Raw genomic sequence first — 26,914 nt, forward strand, 5'->3', positions numbered from 1 at the left:
CAGGTGGCGGTTAGAGGGCAAGGAGGACAGTGCAGCATCAAGAGGTTACACAGGTAGACAGAGCCAGATCTTGCAGGATTAGGCCAGAATGTGTAAACTGCCTTTAAAGAAACCAATGAGCTCCTAGGCTGACCTGACTATGGGAACAGAAAGGAGCTGTGTGGCACTAAAAACAGAAGAGTTAAAGTCTCAGAGACCACATGGTTTATGCCCATCAAGCACTCTCTGGAGCAGATGGACCCTGACCCTCAAAAGTGTATGTTTGTTCCCTGCAACAGGGCTTCCCTTAAAGTGGAAATGGCTTTGTCAGGCCAACCAGATTGACACCAACTACCATGGTCACCTGCCTCTGTGTGCTGCAGGTGGCCTTCTCATTATAGTTTGCCTTTCTTTACAACTCTGCTTCCGGTGGAACGATGGGTGGATCAGGTCAGGAGTTTGAGACCAGCCTAGCCAACATGGTGAAACCCCGTCTCTACTAAAAATACAAAAAATTGGCCAGGCGTGGAGGCACGCACCAGTAATCCCAGTTACACGGGAAGCTGAGGCAGGAGAATCACTTGAACCTGGGAGGTGGAGGTTGCAGTGAGCCAAGATCGTGCCATGGCACTCCAGCCTGGGCAACAAGAATATGTTTTAGAATTAACTACAACGTATTGAGAGTCTACTCAGTGCCAGGCAGTAGAACAGGTATTTTTAAATACATTATTTTCAACAAAAAAAAATCTTATAGGCTTTTTTTTAATGGCCAATAATCCCACTGTTCACATAACCTAATATGTGCTCTTTAGAGAGTTGTCTTCAGGATGTAGTTTATCATCAGCCTCTGTCCTCTATTTTCTGTAAATTGGTACTTAGAGGCTTGATTAGATTTAGGTTTACTTTTTCACCCCACGACATGACTACTTCATAGGTGGTACTATTTCTTTTCTATCAGGAGACATGTAATGTCTAGCTGCTTCTTTTTTTGTGGTAACAGCAGTGATTGATTCTCAATGCTTAGATCAATTAATTCATTATCAATTGCAAAATAATGATATTCTGTCACTCTTCTTTCATATATTAGCTGGAATACTTCAGTAAAGAGGAATATTGTTATTTTTTTTAGAGATAAGGTCTTGTTCTGTCACCTAGGCTGGAGTACAGTGGCCAGATCATAGCTCACTGGAACCTCAAACTCCTAGGCTCAACTGATCCTCCCACCTGAGCCTTCCCAGTAGCTAGAACTACAGGTAGGCATCACCACGTTGAGTTAATTTTTAAGTTTTTTGTAGAGATGGTATGGTACCAAGGCTGGTCTTGAACTCCTGGCCTCAAGTGATCCTCTCACTTCTTTTCAAATCGCTGGGAAAAATTATTATTTTTAATAGTAAATATCTGGAAACTACTTGTATATCTACTAGTATGTGGCAATAAAATGTTAGGGTCCCTTTTGGTGGAAATAAAAAAGGATATGTGTGTATTGATATGTATGCACTGATATTAAATAAAACACTTTCCAGGGATTTCACATAACAAAACTAATAATAGTGGCTACCCTTTTTTTTTTTTTTGAGATGGAGTCTCATTCTTGTTGCCCAGGCTGGAGTGCCATGGCACGATCTTGGCTCACTGCAACCTCCACCTCCCAGGTTCAAGTGATTCTCCTGCCTCAGCTTCCCGTGTAACTGGGATTACTGGTGCGTGCCTCCACGCCTGGCCAATTTTTTGTATTTTTAGTAGAGACGGGGTTTCACCATGTTGGCTAGGCTGGTCTCAAACTCCTGACCTCAGGCAATCCACCTGTCTCGGCCTCCCAAAGTGCTGGGGTTACAGGCATGAGCCACTGTGCCTGGCCAATAGTGGCTACTCTTTTTTTTTTTTTTTGAGATGGAGTCTTGCCCTGTTGCCCAGGCTGGAGTGCAGTGACACGATCGTGGCTCACTGCAACCTCCACCTCCCGGGTTCAAGCGATTCTTCTGCCTCAGCCTCCCAAGTAACCGGAACCATAGGCTCGTGCCACCACGCCCCGCTAATTTTTGTAGTTTTTAGCAGAGACGGGGTTTCACCATGTTGGCCAGGCTGATCTTGAACTCCTGACCTCGTGATCCACCTGCCTTGGCCTCCCAAAGTGCTGGGATTACAGGCGTGAGCCAACGCACCCGGCCAATAGTGGCTACTCTTAAGGAGAAGAATTTCCTTGGGCCAAAAGATTTTGCTTTTTCCTTTATATCTTTCAGTACTGTTTAAATTTATGATCAATGTTCACTTAAAAACAATGTCAGCAGAGATTATGTGAACAGTGGGATTATTGGCCATTAAAAAAAGCCTATAAGATTTTTTTTTGTTGAAAATAATGTATTTAAAAATACCTGTTCTACTGCCTGGCACTGAGTAGACTCTCAATACGTTGTAGTTAATTCTAAAAAATGGTTAAAAAAACTTCATCAATGCAAATAGCAATCAACTTAATAACAGTAGCAGCAACAGCAACAACAAAAACTCCAGAAGTCCCTAGGGTGGATGAGGTAACATATAGGTTTGGGATTGAGTCTCCACTATTCCTAACCTATTTTTTAAAAATCCCTCAAGATTATGAACACTTGCTTTGCAGGAGGCAGTCTCTGGAGTGATTTTCCTGACTAGTTAACTTCACTAATGTGTCCTCGGTCACAGGTTTGGTCACCAGACAGACTAATAGAGCCAGTCAGGCTCTTTAAGGAGGCCTGGGTCATCGAGAACTGTGAAACTAGCTAAAAATCAGAGTTGATGGAACTGGCCTGGGAGAGTTGGTATAGGTTCTTGAGCAAGTCAAGAGCAATATTTTGGGCAGGTTATTATGACCTTTGTATCTTTATTCTGAAGAAATGTGCAGGATGCATAGAAGAAAATACAGGAAACCAGCAACCAGTGGGGAGGATGCTGCAACCAGTAATGAGGCCTTAGACAAGTATAGAGACAGCAGGGAGAGAGAAGATAAACAAAAACCATGTTCTGAATGAAGGAGGCAAAAAACTGTTTTAGTTTTCTATTTATGTGTAAAAAATTACCCCAAATTAAGTGGCTTAGGACAATACTCATTTAGCCTCTCATAGTTTCTGTAGGTCTGGGCATGGCATAGTGGGAGTCTTTGATTAGAATCTCACAAGGGTAAAATCAAAGTGTCAACTGGGCTGCATTTTCATATGAAGCCTGGGGTCTTCCAAACTCATCCACGTTGTTGGCAGAATTCAGTTTCTTGCAGGTGTAGAATTGAGGCCCTCAGAGGCTGCCCTTCTCCACAGGCAGGTCACAGCATGGATATTTGCTTCTAATGGCCAGCAGAAGAGCATCTCTGTTGCTTCCACTTTATCTAATTCAGGGAAGGCATTGACCCTCTTTTAAAAAGCTCACTAGGCTGAGTGCAGTGGCTCATGCCTGTAATCCCAGCACTTTGGGAGATCGTGGCAGGCAGATCACCTGAGGTTCGAGACCAGCCTGGCCAACATGGTGAAACCCCAGCTCTACTAAAAATATAAAAATTACCCGGGCATGGTGGCAGGTGCCTGTAATCCCAGCTACTTAGGAGGTTGAGGCAGGAGAATCACTTGAACCCAGGAGGTATAGGTTGCAGTGACCCTGGATCTCACCACTGCACTCCAGCTTGGGCAACAGAGTAAGACTCTGTCTCAAAAAAAAAAAAAAAAAAAAAGGCTTACCTAAGTCAGGGATTCCCTTTTTATTAACTCAAAGTCAACTGATGAAGGATCTTAACTACATCTGCAAAGTTTTCTTGATTAATAGCAAGTACAGGTTCTGCCCATACTCAAAGGGAGGGGATTTAAACAACGGGTACCAGGGGCCAGGACTCACGGGAGCTATCGCAGAATTTTGCCTACTACAGGAATATAAAGGAACTGTGTGTCTGAAGTCAGATACTTTTCTGTGACTTAAATTAATTTTAAAATAAAAGAGTAAAAAGTAAAAATTCCCAGTTACTGAAAGCCCACAGTGTGCAAAATACTATAGACATACCATTTCAAATCCTCAGAACAAATCCTGAAAGGTAAATGTTATGGTTTTTATCATGGAGGATACTGAGGTTCAGACATGTCAAAGAACTTGGAATTTTCCTTCTAGTACATCATGTTGTATCAAAACAACCCCAAAAAGGTAAATATTACCCCCCATTTTACAAAGAAAGAAATGGATATTTATGCAGTTTAAATAACTTGGCATTCCCTGATACACCATGGTGCTCCTGAATTTTACTAAAACATTTGTCTAAAATTTGCAAATAGCAAATAATTTGAGGATCTAGCAACATATTTTCCATGTCTGTTTAATAGAACCATAGAATATTAGTGCTGGAAGGAACCCAGAAATCATCTGGTCCAATTTCCCCATATTATGCTTTTCCTGATTTTAGTATAAAATTATTCTCTCACCTCCTGTCCCCATCAGATCCCTAAGTGGAGTAGATGTTCTTTAGAGGCCCATCTTTGGGATCATCTCTCTTTTTTTTTGGAGACAGGGTCTCACTCTGTCACCCAGGCTGGAGTGCAGTGGCGTGATCTTGGCCCATGGCAACCTCTGCCTCCCGGGTTCAAGCGATCCTTGTGCCTTAGCTTCCCAAGTATCTGGGGCTACAGGTGTGCACCACCATGCCCAGCTAATTTTTGTATTTTTGGTAGAGATGGGGTTTCTCCATGGTCTCAAACTCCTGGGCTTAAGTGACCTGCCCGCTTGGCTCTCCCAATGTGCTGGGATTACAGGAGTGAGCCACTGTGTCCGGCCGGGGCCACCTCTTCATAAGCTCTTCCCAGGGACTCCCAGGGCTTTCTCCAACTCCTCTGGGCAGATGAGAGAAGCCAACTGGGTCTCTAGATGTGCCTCCAGATACACACTCCCAGCTGCCTGAAGTACGCGGCCACTTGCCATTGCCAGTTGACGGTTATGATCCAGTATGGCCTGAAGTGAACTCTGCTCAGCAGCTCCTCCTTGCAGGCTGTCTATTCCTGTGAAGGTGGCATCATTCTCCTAGTCATTCAGGCAGGAAGGTGCAGAGTAATCTTGGATTACATTTTGCCCCAACAACTCCCTTTCTGCTCTTTCCCCTATCCAGGTTCAGGCAATCTTCTATGTGCAATAAAGTCAATAGTTCCCCTCCTGTCCATTCCTGTGTCTGGTTCCCTTGTTCTCATCCTTGGTCCTCTCATCTTTGTCCCCAAGACTTGGCCTCCTGCTTTGGGTATGGCTCCCTTCTGATTGGTTTTGCACCCTCCATCCCAAATTAACCGACTGTATACACAGCTCATATCACGTTACTTAGAATCATGGCTGCACTGTGTCCCCTGACATTTCCTCCTTAAAATTTTGTTTTTAATGCAAACTTATTTGGAGATATCTCCCTTTTCCTTATTTAGTATTATCCCATTTTATGTGCATTCCTTAGTCTGAGACAATTACTCTTTTTGCTTTTATGTGTTGTTGTGAAAAAGTATATTTCTATGCATTTAAAAATTATTCTTTAGTATTTTTTATTTTTATTTATTTATTAATTTTTTTTTGAGACGGAGTTTTGCTCTTGTTGCCCAGGCTGGAGTGAAATGGTATGATCTCGGCTCACTGCAACCTCCACCTCCCGGGTTCAAACAATTCTCCTTCCTCAGCCTCCCGAGTAGCTGGGATTACAGGCGCCAGTCACAATGGCCAGCTAATTTTTGTATTTTTAGTTGAGGTGGGATTTCACCATGTTGGCCAGGCTGGTCTCGAAATCCTGATCTTGTGATCCGCCCACCTCCCAAAGTGCTGGGATTACAGGTATGAGCCACCGCGCCTGGCCTCCTCTTGGGTTTTTATGGAAGCTTCATGATGTCAGCATTCCTTCCCCCAGGGTATAGGGCGGGAACCTCTCTGGGGAGGGTCTTAAGACCCTCAATTAAAAAAGTGGGCAAATATTAGAGTCCTGCCTTGGGGCAGGTGAAAGGAGGGCAGGAGAAAGTCAGAGAGATTCTGTTTCCTGAGACCTGCCTCTGGGGCCTAACACACCCAACATTGGAGTGTACTGTACTCTGTAAAAAGACCATACAAGGGCTACGGGAGTTATGAGCCAGGAACTGTGGACAGAAACCAATATACATTATAACACCACATATATGTATATTTTTTCTTTCTTTTCTTTTCTTTTTTCTTTTTTTTTGAACCTTGCTCTGTCGCCTAGGCTGCAGTGCAATGGCGCTACCTTGGCTCACTGCAACCGAAGCCTCCTTGGCTCAAGCGATTCTCCTGTCTCAGCCTCCTGAATATCTGGGATTACAGGTGCACACTGCCATGCCCGGCTAATTTTTTGGATTTTAGTAGAGACAAGGTTTCACTGTGTTGCCCAGGCTGGTCTCGAACTCCTAAGCTCACGCAATCCACCCGCCTAGGCCTCACAAAGTGCTAGGATTACAGGCGTGAGCCCACCACGCCCGGCCTATATATGCATATTTTTTTCTAACACTTACATACTTTTTCTTGGTGCCAAGAATGTTTTAAACACTTTACATGTATTAACTCATTTTATCCTCACAAAACCCTGTCAAGTAGGTAGTATAAGTATGTCCATTTACAGATTGGGAGATGGAGGAATCACAGAGAGGTTAAGAAACTTTCTCATAGTCACACAGTTGGTGCCAAACCAGATTTCAACTCCAGAGTCTTCCTTTAGTCACTATACTACACTACTAATATCAAATAAGTAAGATGTTGATGCAACATTGATAGTAATTTAAAAGATTAGAAACAACCAAGAGCCGGGGTGTAGTGGCCCATGCTTGTAATTCCAGCATCTGGGAGCCCGAGGCGGGCAAGTTTGTTGGGAGTTGGAGACCAGCCTGACAACATGGCAAAACCCTGTCTCTACAAAAAATATAAAAATTAGCTGGGCGTGGTGGTGCGCGCCTGTAGTCTGAGCTACTTGGGAGGCTGAGGTGGGAGGATCGCTTGAGCCTGGGAGATTGAGGCTGCAGTCTGCAGTGAGTTATGATCACACCGCTGCACTCCAGCCTGGGCAACAGAGACCCTGTCTTAAAAACAAAACAAAACAAAACCACCTCCGACAACGTAGGAATGCTGAAATGAGTTATGTTGATTCTAAGTAAAAACTCAACCTATCCCAATTAGCCCAAGACCACTACTTAGTCTACCTAAGCCAAGTCTGTTGACTTGTTACAATGAGGGAGAACACACGACAGAGAAACTGGTGGCAGGGTGGTGGGAGGAGGGTGCTCACCAAACGAGGAAAATTAGAGTTATCATTGATTTTGGGGGACGAGTGGAGTGTAGTTTTTTCATAGGCTCAAAGCAAAGCAGGGTTGTGTGAAAGGGTAGGCATAGGATGGGACTTTGAAGTGGATCCAGGGTCTTGTTTCCTCAGAAACTACAAAGTTGAGATAGAGGTGGAATGCTGTGTTCAGAAACCCCTTACTTGAAGTTTTTGCACCTGGGTTGAAAATTACTGCTGGTTTTTTGTGTCAAGGTGGCTTAGGTCCTCCAGACAGGAGGGGGATACTGCATTGTTACTGATTGATAGGATTTCAAGCAGCCAAAGTTCTGATAGTCTGTGATTTTGAGTACAAGTTCCTCAGTGAATAAGAAAGGAGTGGTCACTCAAAGAGGGGAGTTAGGAGCCTTTATAGCTGTAGCATGCCCTTGGGAGAAGAATGTTTTCTGTTATTTCTAGTCTAGCTTTATCTCTGTTAGTGCAGCCTAATGAATGGCAGAACAGGTTTTGATTTTCTCAGTCCTAGCGAATTTCTGCTTCTCGAAGTGCATGTTAGTGGTAATGTGTTTTATATCTTACTTTATTTCTTATTTTCCCCCCTTTAATCTATATTTTATTTTATTTATTTTTCATTTTTTTGAGACGGACTCTCGCTCTGTCCCCAGGGTGGAGTGCAGTGGTGCGATCTCAGCTCACTGCAACCTCTGTCTCCCGGGTTCAAGCGATTCTCCTGCCTCATTCTCCTGCCTCAGCCTCCTGAGTAGCTGGGACTATAGGCGCGCGCCACTACGCCTGGCTTATTTTTGTATTTTTAGTAGAGACAAGGTTTCACCACATTGGCCAGGCTGGTCTTGATCTCCTGACCTCGTAATCTGCCAGCCTCGGCCTTCCCAAGTGCTGGGATTACAGGCGTGAGACACCGCGCCTGGCCTAATCTATATTTTAAAAATTGAACTCTTCCATGTACCCCTGAACCTAAAATAAAAGTTAAAAACAAACAAACATACAAAACAACAACAACGACAAAAAAAAAAAATAAAAATAAAACCAGGCCGGGCATTGTGGCTCACGCTTGTAATCCCAGCACTTTGGAAAGCCGAGGCGCGCAGATCACGAGGTCAGGAGTTCGAGACCAGCTTGACTAACATGGTGAAACCCCGTCTCTACTAAAACTACAAAAATTAGCCGGGCGTGGTGGCACGTGCCTGTAATCCCAGCTACCCAGGAGGCTGAGGCAGGAGAATCCCTTGAACCAGGGAGGCGGAGGTTGCAGTGAGCCGAGATCATCCCACTGCACTCCAGCCTGGGAGACAGAGGGAGACTCTGTCTCAAAAAAAAAAAAAAAAAAAAAAAAGAGAATTCTGTACTTTGTAATTAGAGGGGTAATTCATTAATTCATGTCAGGGGCATATTATTTTATTTTTCCAAATGCTAGGAAGCAGGTATCCATTTTTGATAATATAAATTTTGGGATAATTGGCAGTCATCCAGCTCACAGGGAAAACAGGAAAAACAAGAAACCTAAATAAACTTCATACTGATTTCCCAAAAAAATTACCTTTTATTTTCAACCCTTATAGAACTCAACCTGCATCTCTTTGCCATCCATGTTCTTTTTTTTTAGAGACTGGGTCTCATTCTGTCCCCTAGGCTGGAGTGCAGTGGCATGATCATAGCTCACTGCAGCCTCAATCTCCCAGGCTCAAGTGATCCTCCCACTTCAGCCTCCCAAGCAATTGGGACCACAGGCGCATGCCACTGTGCCTGGCTAATATTTTATTTTTTTGTGGAGATGAGGTCAATCTGCATTAAACTTCATGTTGCTCCAACACCACATTTTATCTCCCCACTTTCCCAGCAATGGACAAACTAGGCTTGTGCCAATTCTCCATCACCACCAGAAATGCTGCAATGAACATTGTTGTATATATTCCCTTTTGGACCTATATAAGAATTTCTTTTGGATAAAAACTCAGGAACAGAACTGCTGAGAAGCCAGAAACCAGCAGTTCTGTTCAGAGTTTTATTTATATCTAATTGAACTAAGGAGTGTCAGGCTCCCCTCCAGAATGCTTGTCCCGGACTTCCAATACCAAGGTAGCTGGACTCTGAGCCCACATCCAGGCCCAATCCTCGGGTCATCCAACTTTCTAAGTTTTGCCAGACTGCCTGGTGTAAAGTGGTATCTCAGCATTGCTTTCGTTTTCATTGTTCTGGGTATTCATGAGTTCAAGCATCTCTACCTGAGCTTGATAGTTTTCGGATTTCTTCTCCTGTGTATTGCCTGTTCATATCCTTTGCTCCAACATTGTTTATAGAGCACTCCCTCCCTACTTTGGCATTTGGGGTCCCCTAAACTGGCCCCCATTGCTAAAGCTTACTTCTCATGACTGACCTTTGCCCATGCTGCATGTGGTCCAGGAACAATTCTTCTGTCTTTGTTTTTGCTGTCCCCTCTTGCCTGGATTACATCATCTTCTCCAAACCCCCAATCTAAACATGTCCCGAATCCTAAATATTCTTTAGAACCAAGCTCAGATATCACCTCCTCCTGGAAGGGTTCCTTTATTTGCTCAGCTGGCCTTGGCCTTTCCCTCTTGGCTCCCACAAAGCTCAACCTGCATGTATTTTTTATTTATTTATTTATTTATTTATTTATTTATTTATTTATTATTTTTTTGAGACGAAGTCTTGCTCTTGTCCCCGAGGCTGGAGTGCAATGGCACGATCTTGGCTCACTGCAAACTCCGCCTCCCGGGTTCAAGTGATTCTCCTGCCTCAGCCTCCCGAGTAGCTGGGATTACAGGTGCCTGCCACCATGCCCGACTGCTTTTTGTATTTTTAGTAGAGACGGGGTTTCACCATGTTGGCCAGACTGGTCTCAAACTCCTGACCTCAGGGGATCCGCCCCCCTCGGCCTCCCGAAGTGCTGGGATTACAGGCGTGAGCAACCGCGCCAGGCCTCAACCTACATTTCAAGTCACCATCTGTCACAGGATACCTTCCACTCTGGCTCTGGATATGGGGGTCACCTCCTCACAAAGACAGACAGGTTGTATGTGCATACACAGAAAGATTCAGAAGAAATATGAAGACTTTTAAAATCAGTGAGATGATTTTAACTTTCTTCTTTGTAGTTTTCTCTAGCCAGTTTTAAAAACTGTAAGTTGTAGGCCGGGCGCGGTCACTCACACCTGTAATCCCAGCACTTTGGGAGGCTGAGGCGGGTGGATTACCTGAGGTCAGGAGTTCAAGACCAGCCTGGCCAATATGATGAAACCCTCTCTCTACCAAAAAATACAAAAATTGGCCAGGGGTGGTGCCGCATGCCTGTAGTCCCAGATACTCAGGAGGCTGAGGCAGGAGAATCCCTTGAACCCAGAAGGCAGAGCTTGCAGTGAGCTGAGATTGCGCCACTGCACTCCAGCCTGGGCGATAGAGCGAGACTCCATCTCAAAAAAAAAAAAAAAAAAAAAAAAAAAAAGAAAAAAAACAAAAAAACCTCCCCAAAAACCACAACTATGAGTTGTAATCCATAGTGCAATTAATTTACTTGGTAGAGATCATCTTTTCCTTTCATTTTGCCCTTTTGTAAGAATCATAAAACGGGAAAATATCACCAATAGTAATTATCATTTTGTGAAACTTGTTGCAATTTTTATTTTCCTGTGAATGTGACTGGGAGGCAATGTAAATGTATTTCTTTTTTCTTGTTTTTGAGACGGAGTCTCACTCTGTCGCCCAGGCTGGAGTGCAGTGGCAGATCTTGGCTCACTGCAAGCTCCGCCTCCTGGGTTCACGCCATTCTCCTGCCTCAGCCTCCTGAGTAGCTGGGACTACAGGCGCCCGCCACCCATGCCTGGCTACTTTTTTTTTTTTTAATTTTTTTTTTTGTATTTTTAGTAGAGACGGGTTTTCACCGTGTTAACCAGGATGGTCTCGATCTCCTGACCTCGTGATCCGCCCGCCTCGGCCTCCCAAAATGCTGGGATTATAGGCGTGAGCCCCAGCGCCCGGCCAATGTAAATGTATTTCTTACTGTAGACTTGAGGTCAGGAGAGTGGGCTGTACTGTACACATATTGATATTATTTGTATCTATTCCATGTATCACTTTCTCCTAAAGCATCAAATCTAATACAAAAAAAGAAAAGCAAAACACAAAACCTAGGCTCAAATTCCACCTTGGCCATGTTTTAGCCGAGTAACTCACGTTCCCCGGTGTCTAATCTTTACCAGAAACTTCCTTATCTTTAAAATAGGGAAAAAGCCTTTTCTTCTTTCCAGGGTTGTTGTGGACTCAAACAAGAGGCTGTTAGTGAAAGGTTTTTGTGAGTTATAAAGCTCCTAGGAACCCAATTATTTCTGCTGCCTTGGCCACATAGTCTAGAAGAATCTCTACATAATTAGCATCTAGAGACTAGATAATTTACCCATTATTTTCCATGTGCTTGTCTTATTTCCCAGCATGATGGTAGTATTTCCAAGGGAAAGATCTAGGATATATATCAAGTAACGTTTATCATAAAAATAATGAAATTGCTAATAACTATTAATTCATTGTCATGTTGAGACTCTGCTCTAAGTACTTTGTATGGACTGTATAGCAATTTATCCCTGCACGAATCCTATGAGGTATGTGTATTTATTGTTACTGTTTTACAGATATTGAAACTAAGACACTGAGCCTCTATTTTAGCCTCATGTCTTCTTTCTTTCCAGCTTTTCCCAGGCAAGTAAATGCAGGCCACAGTCTGCCAGCTGCCCAACCATTCAGGCTTTTCATTATTATAGGAAGCATCTGGCCAAGGACCACCAACATCTTCCTGTCCTGCCCCTGAAGCTGTGAGTTCCCCAAGTGGAGACACAGCCTGTTCCCCAACACCTACACTCATGAACACGGGAGGGTTGGTCAAAATTGCACAGCTATCATGCTTAGTTTTATACTCAGGTGTAAGTGACTGATAGAAGGGCCTTTTGGAGGTGGAGAGTGCGCAGGTTCTGAAGAGGCAAGACCGGGGAAGTCTGGACCTGCTTCCAGAGTGTCGTCCCACAAGGCTTAGTGCTCAGGACCTGTAGTGGGTTGAATATGTTCCCTAAAGTTCGTGTCTATCCAGCATCTCAAAATGTGAACGCATTTGGAAACTGGGGCTTTGAAGACGTAAGTAGTTAAGGATCTTGAGATGAAATCATGCTGGATATAGGATGGGCCTTAAATTCAATGACTGGTATCTTTATAAGAGAAAGGAGAGGGAAATTCGGACACACAGAGATGAGTAAGAAGCCATGTGAAGATGGAGGGAGAGATTGGAATGAGGCTGTCACGAGCCAAGGAACATCAGAAGCCACCAGAAGCTGAAAGAAGCAAGGAAGGATTCTCCCTGAGAGCCTTTAGAGGGAGCATGGTACTTTATTTCAGACTTCTGGTCTCCAGAACTGTGGAAGAATACAGTTCTGTTGTTTTAAGCTACCAAGTTTGTGGTCATTTGCTATGGCAGCCCTAGGAAACTAACACAGGTTGAGTATCCCTTATCTGAAATGCTTGGGACTGGGACTGTTTCGGGTTTCAGATTTTGGAATATTTGCATATATATAATGAGATATATTGGGGATGGGACCCAAGACTAAACACAAAATCCATCTATGTTTCATAAATACCTTATACACACTTACACTGTGCCCCATTTTCTCCAACAACTTGACTTTCTGTACTATAGATAAACATAAATGTTTTCTCTCCCTTTTTTTTTTTTTTTTTTTTTTTTTTTTTTTGAGACAGAGTCTTGCTCTGTCGCCCAGGCTGGAGTGCAATGGCACAATCTCGGGTCACTGCAACCTCCTGGATTCAAGTGAGTCTTCTGCCTCAGCCTCCCGAGTAGCTGGGACTACAGGCATGTACCACCACGCCTGGCTAATTTTTGTATTTTTAGTAGAGACGGGGTTTCACCATGTTGGTTAGGCTGGTCTCGAACTCCTGACCTCAAGTGATCCAGCCGCCTCGGCCTCCCAAATTGCCGGGATTACAGGCATGAGCCACCGCGCCTGGCCTTGCTTTTTCTCTTTTAAAATCACTGTTACTCATGGGGTATCTGCAGGCTTTTTTGATATTTTCAACAATATCTTTATACCACAGAGCAGAGAATAAGCAAAAAAACCCCACAGTGAGTAAGGCACGTAGGTCTTGGCTCCTACATGGGGCATTATGGGGAACGTGCTGTTGACGACACTGGCCTGCACACATGCCATTTTATGACCCTTTGTGGGTGTGTGCACGTTGGGGAAACCGGGCATGTGCAGAAAAGATATATCTCAGTGGAAAGGGGCTGGGAGGGCCTTTTATTTCCTTGGGGGAAATACTGTGCATTGTATGACCCGTTGTGTGAGGTCAGGTGTGGAATTTTCCACCGAGGCACCACATTAGTGCTCAAAATTGTTCAGATTTTGGAGCATAGGGTTTCGGATCTTCAGATTAGGGATGCTCAACCTGTACAACATCCTTGCAACAATCTAGGTGTGAGCTTTCCTCAAGAGCAAGAAGAGCTTGCCACTTCTGCTATATGACCACGGTGAAGCCAGCCTGTCACCCTCCTGCCCTGGATGACCCCAGGGAGCTCTACAGAGGTCCATGGCTGGGGGAGGCCAGCAATTGTCTAGGAGAGCTCAGTGCCACTTGCAAAGATGACAGATCTCTCTACAAATTCTGGGCTGAGCAGGTGAAGGAGGCTGGTCAGGCCCATGAAGGAGCCTAGTCAGCCGTAAGGAAAGGTTCACTGTGGGGCCCCCGACTTCCCATTCCTGATCTCCTTTTTACCTCTGCTGCCCACTTCCTTTCCTCTTTCCCTCCAAGTATATACCTTATACTCTGCTCCTGATGACACTCAGATCTCCCCCCGCCCTCCCGCCCCCGTCAAATAAAAAGAGCCTAGTGACTTTTGTAAGAAACGGTGTATTCATTTCCTAGTGTTGCATTAATAAGTTACCATAAACTTAGTGGTTTAAAACAACACAAATTTGCCGGGTGTGGTGGCTCACGCCTGTAATCCCAGCACTTTGGGAGGCCAAGGCGGGTGGATCACCTGAGGTCAGGAGTTCGAGACCAGCCTGACCAACATGGTGAAAACCCGTCTCTACTAAAAACACAAAAATTAGTCGGGTGTGGTGACGCGTGCCTGTAATCCCAGCTACTCAGGAAGCTAAGGCGGGAGAATTGCTTGAACCTGGGAGGCAGAGGATGCAGTGAGCCGACATCCCGCCATTGCACTCCAGACTGGGCAACCAGAGCGAAACTCCGTCTCAAAAAAAAAAAAAAAAACATGAAACCAAACAAAACGAAAAAAAACCACACAAATTTATTCTCTTACCATTCTGGAGGTCAGAAGCCCAACATAAGTTTTAAGGGGCTAAAACAAATGTCTGAAGGACTGGTTTGTTCTGGAGGCTCCAGGTATATAATCCATTTTTTGACTCTTCCAGCTTCTAGAAACTGGCATTTTTTAGCACCTGGACAGATCACTCTAATGTCTGCTTCTGTCATCACACCCCCTTCTCCCTGATTGACCCTCTCGTCTCTCTAAGGATTCATGTGATTATATTAAGGGCTCATCTCAATAATCCAGGATAAGTTCTTTATCTCAAGGTCCTTAATTTGTTCACATTTGCAAAGTCCCTTTGCCATATAAGGTAACATATTCACAGATTCCAAGGATTGGGATGTGGATATCTCTGTGGGGCTATTATTCAGTCTACCACAAATGTGCACTCCTTTCTAAAGTATTTATCTTTGAGCACTGAGGGGAACTCTGCCTTCAGCTAAGGCTACACAACTATCCTGATGGTGGACTGTAGCAACTTGTAGGCAAGGGGTACAGCTCAGGGCAGCTACCTCTCCCTCTTCTCGGGCCAACCTGGAGGAAGTTCCTTCCAGAGTCCAGGCTATACTTGCTTCTGGCCTGCAAATTCCTGAGAATTCTTTGAAACCTAGGAGGGGCCTGGGTATTATGCCCTTTTGAGTGAGAATTCAGAGGCCAGTGGAATTAGGGCAATCAGGCATTTCCTGATCATCTGCTATGCTCCAGGATGCTGACTTGGAGAGATGAACAAGGCAAAATGCCCATTCTGACGGCACTCAGAATTTCACGGGGAACTGGAAGGATAAATGAATCTGGGAGGAACTGCTAAAACAGGTAGGAGAGGGTAAGCTTGTTAGAACCTGAGAAGAATGCTGTCTGAAAAGGTAGAGAAGTCAGGAGAAGCAGTGAGGCCCTCAACCCTGTGTGTCACAATGCCTCCTGTCGTTTCCTCTCTGAGTTTCCAGTACAAGCTTCTCGGTGGCTGTTTTCTGCCCAAGCACATGAACTTTGGAAGACCTAGCACTTTGGACAAAGTCCCTGGCCCTGACACTTAATAGTTTGGGGAACTTGGGCAAAATACTCAAAGCTTCCTAGTCTGTAAAGTGAGAATGATAAAACATCTGCCTTCCTTGCAGGATTGTTGTGGTGATGTGTAAGACATAAAATATCAAGCATAGTCAGCAGTCACTGAGCTTAAGGAATGTTAAGTTATAATCATTATTTCTGAACTTCAGTGCCCAATATGACCCTGTTGACACCTCCTTTGCCTCCTTGGGACATACTCTCTTCTGGTGGTCCTCATCCCTTTCCAGCTATCCTCTGTCTCTTGGTATTCTCCTAATCTACCAACTCCCATCAATGTTCCTGCCTGCCCAGGGTGCCTGTCTCAGTCCTCTTCTTTTCTCCCTAACCCCTGGGAAGATCTCATCAAATTCCCTGCCTTTCGTTTTCCTTATCGATTTGCTGAGGGCTTACTCACAAGTTTCTCCAGCTGAGACCCTTTACTGATCAGAGTAATAACAACTGGTGGATGTGTTCTCCTAGGTAGAGAACAGGAATCTCAATTTTTAATGTCGGGAGGGACTTTATGCATCTTTTTGCTTTCAAAAGCAATTTCTGGCTGGGCGTGGTGGCTGATGCCTGTAATCCCAGCACTTTGGGAGGCCGAGGTGGGTGAATAACTTGAAGTCAGGAGTTCGAGACCAGCCCAGCCAACATGGTGAAACCCCGTCTCTACTAAAAATACAAAAAATTAGCTGGGTGTGGTGGCAGGCGCCTATGATCCCAGCTACTTGGGAGGCTGAGGCAGGAGAATCGCTTGAACCCGAGAGGCGGAGGTTGCAGTGAGCAGAGATCTCGCCACTGCACTCCAGCCTGGGCAACCGAGAGAGACTCTCTCAAAAAAACAAAAACAAAAATAAAAGCAATTTCTTCTCTCTGCATTCTCCATGTTACTGAAACCTAACATCAACCCCATAGCTCCTCAGGCCAGAAGCTCCTTTATTGCATGCATTCTCCAAATGCCTAAATCACCGATTTTTTTTTTTCTTTCTTTTTTTTTTTTTTTTTGATACGGAGTCTTGCTCTGTTGCCTAGGCTGGAGTGCAGTGGTGCAATCTCAGCTCACTGCAAGCACCGCCTCCCGGGTTCACGCCATTCTCCTGCCTCAGCCTCCTGAGTAGCTGGGACTACAGGCACCCGCCACCACGTCCGGCTAATTTTTTGTATTTGTAGTAGAGACGGGGTTTCACCGTGTTAGCCAGGATGGTCTCGATCTCCTGACCTTGTGATCTACCCGCGTTGGCTTCCCAAAGTGCTGGGATTACAGGTGTCAGCCACCACGCCCGGTCAATTTTTGTATTTTTAGCAGAGAGGAGGTTTCACTGTGTTGGCCAGGCTGGTCTCGAACTCCTGACTTCATGTGATCGGCCCACCTTGGCCTCACAAAGTGCTGAGATTACAGGCATGAGCCATCACGCCCCGCCCTAAAACACCAAATCTTATTAAATCTATATTCTACAACTCCGTCCCATCCATCACTTCATCTCTGCCCACTCCTAGCACTGACTTAGCTGAGGACATCATCAATTCTGATCAAAGGACCCTAAGTCTAAGTAACAATACCAGTTTCATGGTAGGCTTTCCCCGGAACCAGCTGGACATAATGAGAATTTTCAAGAGAATGTGAATTGCTCTTTACTTGATTTTCTTTTTTTTTGAGATGGAGTATCGCTTTTGTCGCCCAGGCTGGAGTGCAATGGTGCGATCTCAGCTCACTGCAGCCTCCACCTCCCGGGTTCAAGCGATTCTCCTGTCTTAGCCTCCTGGGTAGGTGGGATTACAGGCGCCCGCCACCAAGCCCGGCTATTTTTTTTTTTTTTTTTTGTATTTTTAGTAGAGATGGGGTTTCACCATGTTGGTCAGGCTGGTCTTGAACTCCTGACCTCAGGTGATCCGTCCGCCTCGGCCTCCCAAAGTGCCGGGATTTCAGGCACGAGCCACCGTTCCCGGCGATTTTCTTTTCTTTAAGACTAATCTGAAAGTGAGGAACTCTGTGTACCTGAAATGATTGCATTTTGATATTGACATGAAAAAATTGGGTACTACTTTGCCCCAGTTTCTCAACCCAACAAAGACATTCCAAAAGTTTCCTATGGGGCCTAGGAAGGTTGGCCTTCACAGGATAGTGGCAGGAGTGTTAGCTTTGTCCTATTACCAAAAGGTGTCAAAGCTGTTACTAAACTGTCTGTGTCAGTATCGGAAACCCCGACAGCACTGGAGAATTCCTCATGGTCCTTCCAGACCATGGTCACAGTGAGAAGCAGATTCTGTTGCCCTGGCCCTGTGGGGAAATCCCCAAGATGGCTGCTGATAGTTAAGGAAACAGTGTCCTGCCATGGCCTGACCCTAGGCTGGGTGAGAGAGAGTGGGTCAGACAGGCTGCACTTCCTCAGTGAGTGTGCATACACCTGTTCGCACTGCCTATCGTTTCCTCACCCAGTGTGAGAGCAGGGGGCTCAGTTGGGCTGAGTGGAGAATTCATGGGACCTTTCCATGGTCAAGGCCCAGAGCTTCTATTGTGTAGCATCCCTGGAACAGAGAACAGGAGGCAGTCACAAGGCCCCAGCTTCAACCTTTGACAGTACACCAGAAAAGACCAAGTAGTGAGGCCTCCACTGTCTCACACCAGCCAAGAAAGACCAGGTCTTAGACTATCCAGTGTTCCTGCCTCTCTTTCACGGTGCTGTATCTGGGGAATGAATACTCCATTGTCATAGGAGGGGCAGATGCGGGCGGAAGAGTCAGAAGGGTCAAGGTAGGACATAGACATTCCCACTAAGCTAGAGACCCCTGAACTGCCATAGCCATGACATGCACACATTGTCCTCAAATCCCAGGGCCATGGGCAGGTCTTGGATATCGTTGGAATTTTAAGTTGGTTGGCATCTGTCTAGTTTTAAACCTGATTTAGGTTCAGTTCAACCAGGGAGTATGATTCTTTGGGGAGAGGGCCCTGACCTAGAAATCTACATGCTCAGCGGTCTGCTCAGCCACTAATGGCTCTGACACACTGGAAAGGCACTCACCCTCTGGGAGTTTCAGACTGTATCTTTGAAAACAAAATTCAGTGGATGGGATGCAAAGGTATTGTCCTCAACAGCTCTAAGTTACTACTTCTAACTCACAGAGTACATATCACAAAGGATCCCACTATCCATTGTCGGTCTGAGCAGGGAATGAGACTTTGGCAGACCATGAATCCTGTATTAATTTCTAGGGGGACTATAACAAAATACCACAGACTTGGGGGTTTAAACTGAGATTGCACCACTGCACTCCAGCCTGGGTGACAGAGTAAGACCCTGAGTCAAAAAAAAAAAAAAAAAAAAAAAGTGTATACATGGGAGCACTCTGAGATGAGTAACTCAAAGGAGTGGTTAGAATTTGGGATCTACCTAGCAGCAGGGGAAAAGGAGGAGGAGTAAAGGACATATGGAAAACCAAATGACTTTTGAAAAGATAAATGGGCCCTTAGAATAGATGGAAGATTCGAGTCTTGTGACAATGTCTATTTGGGTGTGGTGACCACTTCTCATCTCCGAGGTTAGATTTGCTTCTAGTGCTGAAGAAGATTTATGACAACTGAGTTAAAAATTTGAGATTTGCGAGGAGGATCTGCTATTAAACAGGTAAGGGATTTTAGCTGTTTGTTTCAGCTGAAAATAATTCTTAAGTCGAAACTGGCACATTTGGAGGTAGCATGTCCTGATCCCCTTAAAAAGGGAACTGCATAGACACCGTATCTCTGATTCTGCCCAGGGTCCTGTGCCCTCTGACACCAGAAATCACCACTTCTCTCAGCCTTGTTTTGCGGTTGTTTTATCATGTTGCAATTTGGTTATGTCTTTTCTAATAGTGTTTAAAAGCAATCAAATGCAGGAACTTTTCCTTTTATAAACTATTATTGAGCTTATATTGGACACTGAACTAAGTGTCAGTTTACAAAAATGAATAAACAAAAATCACTGCCAGTAGGGAACACACAGCCAAGATGGGGGAGTAGTAAGATGTAAAGAGATGTAAAATAATGGGATAGATTCGGCCAGAGTTACTAAAGAGTCAGAAAAGGGCAAGCATGTTTCTTCCCTGTCCTGAAGCAGCCAAGGGAGAGGAAGATATCTGTTGCCAATGCTGGGGTGTTGGTTTAGGCATGTAGATGCTGTGATGCGCAGTGGAACCCTTCAATGAGCAGACAGGAGAACCAGCTTTATGCGGGGAGGGAGAGAATTGCTCCCCTCATCCCCCGTTGAGTCACACCCTGGAGATTATAAGTTTAAACATTTTGATTTCGGGAGATTTTGAGTTTTGGGCTTAAAATGACTGACGAACCACCAGGTGGATCTACGTGTCTCGAGTCCACAAGTCTGAATACAGATTTACGATTTATGAGCGCGCAGAAGGTGGATCCAAGGGAGAGATTAAACAGGGCACAGAAGAGTTTTTAAAAATAATATTTTTCGGGAAAAAAACCCCAACAAAACACGATTCTTTCAGCAGAAACCAGAAGATTTTCTCGTAGACTCTCCTACAGAGAGCCCTGATAAAGTAATAAACATGCTAACAGTAAGAACCCCAACCAATTTCATAGGGCAGTTTGCGGTAACTACTCCCAGTATGGAGCAGACAGTCCTCTTGCAAAACCCGATTTAGCAAACTTTGCTAGCTCCATGTGGGGCCTCCAAAGGACACAGTTGGGCACTAAATCCTGGCTGAAAACAAAGGCCGATTTAGAGGATCCGTAGAAACGGATGCACAGAATATCCCTCAGTCTTCTCTATGTAGCAGGCCCTCCATATACGCGGGTTCCCCAAGACCGAAAATATTAAACAAATGAATTTCTTTTTTTAAAAAAAAGTACAACAAAAGATAGTAAAAATAAAAACAGTATAACAATTACTTACATAGCATTTACACTGGATTAGGTGTTATAAAGTAATTTAGAGACTATTTAAAGTACCCGGGAGGATGTGCATAGTTATGTGCAAATACTACGCCATTTTCTATGAGAGACTTGAGCAACCTGGATTTTGGTATCGGCGGGAGCCCTGGACCAATCCCCCCTCAGTTCTACCGAGGGAGAACTGTTTTGTTTCTTCCAGCACGGCTTTGACCGACAGTGTGTTGGGATTCGCTGACCTCCATGAGAAAGCTTGGCAGCATGCTGAGACCAATTTTCCCAGGGCCAGAATTCTCCTGTGTGAGCTAAAATACAGTGGCTCGGTCCAACAAAACAGAGCCTGGAGCCAGGAATTATGGCGAACCTGCTCCCTCCCGTCCTCCCTTGGCGCACAGATCCCTGGCGCCGCCACTCTTGAGGTCGCCTCTCGCGTGTCGGCCTCATCGTCGGAACGGCGCTTCCTGAAGCTTTATATAAGCACGGCTCTGAATCCGCTCGTCGGGATTAAATCCTGCGCTGGCGCGCTCTTGCCAGTCTCTGGCCTCCATTTGCTCTTCCTGAGGCTCCCTCCAGAGACCTTTCCCTTAGCCTCAGTGCAATGCCTTCCGGGCGTCCTCAGACCAGACACAGGCCAAAGCCACTACAGAATCCGGAAGCCCCGGTTGGGATCTGAATTCTCCCGGGGACTGTGGCGTAGCGGTTAAAAAAAAAAAAAAAAAGGGTGAGAGGGACCTGAGCAGAGTGGAGGAGGAGGGAGAGGAAAACAGAAAAGAAATGACGAAATGTCGAGAGGGCGGGGACAATTGAGAACGCTTCCCGCCGGCGCGCTTTCGGTTTTCAATCTGGTCCGATACTCTTGTATATCAGGGGAAGACGGTGCTCGCCTTGACAGAAGCTGTCTGTCGGGCTCCAGCGGTCATGTCCGGCAGAGGAAAGGGCGGAAAAGGCTTAGGCAAAGGGGGCGCTAAGCGCCACCGCAAGGTCTTGAGAGACAACATTCAGGGCATCACCAAGCCTGCCATTCGGCGTCTAGCTCGGCGTGGCGGCGTTAAGCGGATCTCTGGCCTCATTTACGAGGAGACCCGCGGTGTGCTGAAGGTGTTCCTGGAGAATGTGATTCGGGACGCAGTCACCTACACCGAGCACGCCAAGCGCAAGACCGTCACAGCCATGGATGTGGTGTACGCGCTCAAGCGCCAGGGGCGCACCCTGTACGGCTTCGGAGGCTAGGCCGCCGCTCCAGCTTTGCACGTTTCCATCCCAAAGGCCCTTTTTAGGGCCGACCACTTGCTCATCTGAGGAGCTGGGACACTTGACTGCGTAAAGTGCAACAGTAACGATGTTGGAAGGTAACTTTGGCAGTGCGGCGACAATCGGATCTGAAGTTAACGGAAAGCTACTGTGGCCCATAGCGCTCACAGCCGTAAAGACTTAAGTCGTTGACCGAAAGCGGCTTTTTCACTTACCTGGGCTTTTTTTTTTTTTTTTTTTTTAAGCCTTTATCGATATGAAAGGTTGAATGCTCTAGGTTTGAGCACTGCTTTCTCGGCTTGCTCTTCTGGTGCAGTATAGGCACACCTAGAGGGCCACGTCAGTCTTTGCGATCACCAAATCTGGTTCTGAGAAATAGGCACTGGCAATTTACACATGCCTTGCTATGTAATCTCACTATATTTGCTCAGGCAAAGTGGGAGAAGCAGCCTTAGGTTTTCATTCTAGAGATGCCGGCTTTCCCACATGATCGGCTTAGAGTTCACGATTGACTGTTTTGGGCTTCATTTCACCCTCTACACAACAAGCGGGTGGACTAGATGCCTTAGCAAGGGTCCGTGTTGTGTGGTGTCTCCAGCCACGCACTCAGCTCAATCTTAGTACAGTTAAAAAATGCCTTTCTAGCAAGTTATCTGCCCAGTGCCTGAAAAGTATCATTTCTTGTGTTCAATAAAAAGCCTCCTAATTTAATCAAGGACCTATGAGATAACTGTCTTTTAGTTGTGGCATTGCAAGGATACAAATGCAGAGATATTTTAAAGTGATCCTTCTGTAAGAGTGAACCAACGATATGATCTGAAAGCAACTTCACAGGTAATTCAGGTATGTGACTTCTACCTCTTAGGGCCTGTTGTAGCTTAGAATGAGAGACTTGCAGAAACATGCCCACCATCAATACAGAAAGCACAGTTTAATTTTGACAAGGCCAAAAGCCAATTCTATATCAGCATGGCATATATTACAGCAAGCTATTCTTTACGCTACCACCTCTAAATTGCCCTAATTTGGATTAAAATGTGGGTTCACATTTCTAATCCTTATAGTTTTGCAGCCATTGCATTGCCGGTAAGATTTTTTTTTTCTTCATTCTAGGCTTATGATTTTACTGCGTATGTATTTGGGAGCAGAAATTCTGTCAGCTCCCAAAGGATAAACCAGCAGTTGCTTTATTGGTCTTCAGATGTGGCTGCAAACACTTGAGACTGAACTAAGCTTAAAACACGGTGCTTAGCAATCGGGTTGCCAGCAAAGCACTGGATGCAAGCCTTGCCTTCCAGAAGCTTACCAATCGGGTTGCCAGCAAAGCAGTGGATGCAAGACTTGCCCTCCAGGAGCTTACCATCACAACGAAGAAGACAAACAAGTGCATAATATATAGACGACATAAATCCATACCTGTACACATTTAAGAATAAACAGTCCAGTAGTAAGAGGCAGTACATATTCAATCTGCTGAGAAATGTAGACAATAACTACTATAAGAATCCTAATGCTACAGAAGTCACTGGCTGCTGGGAAACCGGGGAAAACTTGGCTATGGACGTGGGGGCTTGTGTCGGACTCTGAATAAAGAGCAGAATGATTGGCATCCTACTGAGATACATAGTAAAGGGGGCGAGGGCAGGGAGGAAGTGGCAAGAATAACATTTGTGAAGATGTCCAGGTGAGAAATAGAGGTTTTAATGCTCAAGATGTTTCCTTTTCCCTTTTAAATCTGACCTGTGATTTCCAGCATTACTGTTTCGAATATCACTGATTGTTTTTAACTTTAAAGGCAATGCTGATGAATATATCTGATCTGCACCAAGATCCACTAAAGAAGGAGATCAAAAATTTGAAGATAAAGCAGAAAGGGAGTGGGGGAGAAAACACGTCCATTGTCTGAATTAGTGGTTCTCAAAGTGTAGCCTCTCATCTAGCAGCACTGATCACCTCGGATAAAATCTTGGGCCCCATGCCAGACCTACTGAATGAGAAACTGAGGGGTGAGACATAGTAATCGGTGCTTTAAAAAAGCCCTCCCGATACACATTAAAGGTGGAAAGCCACTGATGCAGGTAACAGCTTTTCTTTTTTTCTTTTCTTTCTTCTTTCTTTCCCTCCCTCCCTCCCTCCCTCCTTCCCTCCCTTCCTCCCTTCCTTCCTTTCTTCCTTCCCTTCCTTCCTCTTTCTTTTTTTGAGATGGAGTCTCGATCTGTCACACAGGCTGGAATGCAGTGGCACGATCTTGGCTCACCGCAATCCCCGCCTCCCGGGTTCAAGTGATCCTCCTGCCTCAGCCTCCCAAGTAGCTGGGACTACAAGTGCCCACCACCATGCCGGGCTAATTTTTGTATTTTTAGTAGAGACGGAGGTTTTGCCATGTTGGCCAGGCTGATCTCGAACTCCTGGCTTTAGGTGATCCACCCTCCTCGGCCTCCCAAAATGCTGGGATTACAGGCGTGAGCCACCGCGCCTGGCCTCTTTTTCTTTGGCATGAGCCACCGTGCCCGGCCAATTACTGAGAATTCCTGCCTTTTTCACAGGATTATTTTAAGGATCAAATGAAAAGTTCTGTGTGAAAGAAGAATGAGGCCATGAAGTGATACAGAAACCAAAGTTGATATATTTATTGCCTTTCCCACTCAATGTAGTTCGTTTTTTGTTTTGTTTGTTTTGTTTTTTTGAGAGATGGTTTCACTCGACTTACTGTGACCAGGCGTTGCTTGGGTACTGCTGCTACTATGGAAATAAACAAAGACAAATCCTTACCCTGAGAAATGTTGCCAGCCTAATGCTGAGGTTAAGGAAGGGAAGGGGTATTAAGATAGGAGAGGGCAGAGGCAAGGAGGAGGGCCCAAAGAGATGAGGGCAAAGAAGAGCAAGGGAGCCGGGCACTGTGGTTCATGCCTATAATCCCAGCACTTTCGGAGGCCAAGGCAGACAGATCATGATGAGGTCAAGAGATCGAGACCATCCTGGCCAACGTGGTGAAACCCCGTCTCTACTAAAAATATAAAACTTAGCTGGGCGTGGTGACACACACCTGTAGTCCCAGCTACTCCGGAGGCTGAGGCAGGAGAATCGCATGAACCCGGGAGACGGTGGTTGGAGTGAGCCGAGATCGCGCCACTGCACTCCAGCCTGGGCGACAGAGCAAGACTCCGTCTCAAAAAAAAAAAAAAAAGAAAAGAAAAGAAAAAGAAAAAACAAAAAACCAGAAGAGCAAGGGAAGGGCTCATAGGGCTGAATCTTGAAGAATGGGGGTTCTCAGGGTTACAAACAAGGGGAGGACATTCTGGACAGAAATGGAATGTGTGAAGATATTGTGTACTTGGAGATTGCAGATGTCGTGTGGGGCTAAACATTCTTGTTCAGCTGCAAGAACATCTGAAACCTGGGAAGGCTGTGGGAAACATAAAGAACTAGATGTATAATATTTTCAGTTTTTTTTTAAATTAGTAACTATTAATAGAGTAGCACAAATTAATTGGGTGCTTGTTCTGGACCAGATACTGTGCTACTGTGCTAGGTCCTTTGTTTTTTTAGACATGGGGTCTCACTGCTGTTGCCGAGGCTGAAGTGCAGTGGCACAGTCACAGCTCACCACAGCCTCGAACTTCTGGCCTCAAGCAATCCTCTTGCCTTGGCCTTCTGAGTCGCTGGGATTACAGGCATGAGCACCGCAATTTACAGAAATTGTCACTTTCATGATTTCCAACAAAACAACGAGCAAGTTACTCGTTGTTTTACAAATGGGAAAAGTTAAACCTGTTGAGATTTGCTTCCTGAAGTCATGCACCTGTGTACATGGACAAGGCTAGGAATCAAACTTGGGTTTGTCTAACTCCAGAGTCCTTCCTAGTAATTAACCTCCGGTGCTCTGAACTGCCATGCAAAAGAATGTGAACTTCATTCTGAAGGGAATGGGAAGGTCGTGGAAAATTTTTAAGCATGAAAGTGACAGGCTCAAAACAGCAACAACAACCAACCAACCAACCAACCAACCAACAAAAAACCCTCAGTTTTTAAAAGATAGCTCTTGGCCGGGCGCGGTGGCTCACGCCTGTAATCCCAACACTTTGGGAGGCCGAGGCGGGCGGATCACAAAATACAAAAAATACAAAACTACAAAAAATTAGCCGGACATGGTGGTGGGCGCCTATAGTCCCAGCTATTCCGGAGGCTGAGGCAGGAGAATCGCATGGACCCGGTAGGCCAAGGTTGCAGTGAGCCGAGCTCGTGCCACTGCACTCCAGCCTGGGCGACAGAGTGAGACTCCGTCTCATTAAAAAAAAAAACAACAACAAAAAAAACACAAAAGATAGCTGTCATACGGAGTGGAAGCTCAATGGCAGGGCAGAAAGACCAGCCTGACTATGTAATCTACTAGACCAGAGCTGGCGAGGACTTCAGTTAAGGTATGGTCATGGGTGGACGGAGAAAAGGTGATACAATTGAAAGTCAGAAGATAGATTTAGTAATATTTGGAACTCATGAGATTTGGACAGAGGACAAGAGGAAGGGACACCCAACCAGAACAGATGGGGGTAATGAAGGTGTCTTCCAGGAAGATGGGGAATGTGGAAAGAAACAAATGGGCTTGGAAAGCAGATGAGGCATGTGGTTTTGGAAGTAAGCTGGGTTTGAAGTGCCTAGTATCCATCCAGAAGGACCTGTCTACCAGGCAGTTAGAAACATTGGTGTAGCCAGGCACAGTGGCTCACGTCTATAATCCCAGCACTTTGGGAGGCCAAGGTGGGAGGAGGGCTTGAGCCCAGGACTTCAAGACCAGCCTGGGCGATGAAGTGAGACCCTGACTCTACAAAAAATAAAAAAATTAGCTGGGCCTGGTGGTGTGTTCCCGTAGTCCCAGCTACTCAGACGGCTGAGGTGGGAGGACCCCTGAACCCAGGAGTCCAAGGTTGCAGTGAGCTTTGATTGTGCTACTGCACTCCAGCCTGGACGAGTGAGACCCTGTTTCTCTTTCTCTCTCTCTCTATCTCTCTCTCACACACACACACACACACACACACACACACACACACACACACACAAAATGTGTAGAGCTCAGGATAGGGTCTCAGCAGAAGATAGCAATTTGGGAGCGCTTAGCTAAGGGACAGAAATA

General features: G+C 45.4%; 1 protein-coding gene across 3 annotated transcripts; it reads left to right on the forward strand.

The window, feature by feature from the left end:
• Window positions 1-21,377: 21,377 nt before the first annotated feature.
• H4C15 (H4 clustered histone 15) lies at window positions 21,378-25,222 on the forward strand. Of its 3 annotated transcripts, none has more exons than XM_004026542.5 (2): window positions 21,378-22,626; window positions 22,897-25,222. In XM_004026542.5, exon 1 carries the CDS (start codon window positions 21,451-21,453, stop codon window positions 21,760-21,762), a length of 312 nt encoding a protein of 103 aa, XP_004026591.1. In that variant the 5' UTR covers window positions 21,378-21,450; the 3' UTR covers window positions 21,763-22,626; window positions 22,897-25,222. The 3 variants fall into 3 exon arrangements, with proteins under 3 accessions (XP_004026591.1, XP_004026593.1, XP_030865463.1); XM_004026544.5 differs by having other exon boundaries at window positions 21,426-21,881; XM_031009603.3 differs by having other exon boundaries at window positions 21,429-22,617.
• Window positions 25,223-26,914: the final 1,692 nt, after the last annotated feature.

The sequence above is a fragment of the Gorilla gorilla genome, chromosome 1, assembly GCF_029281585.2.
Source record: "Gorilla gorilla gorilla isolate KB3781 chromosome 1, NHGRI_mGorGor1-v2.1_pri, whole genome shotgun sequence".
Taxonomy (NCBI): domain Eukaryota; kingdom Metazoa; phylum Chordata; class Mammalia; order Primates; family Hominidae; genus Gorilla; species Gorilla gorilla.

Excerpts from the sequence above, each read along its gene's own strand:
- H4C15 (XM_004026542.5), top strand. The coding sequence starts at position 21,451 with ATGTCCGGCAGAGGAAAGGGCGGAAAAGGCTTAGGCAAAGGGGGCGCT.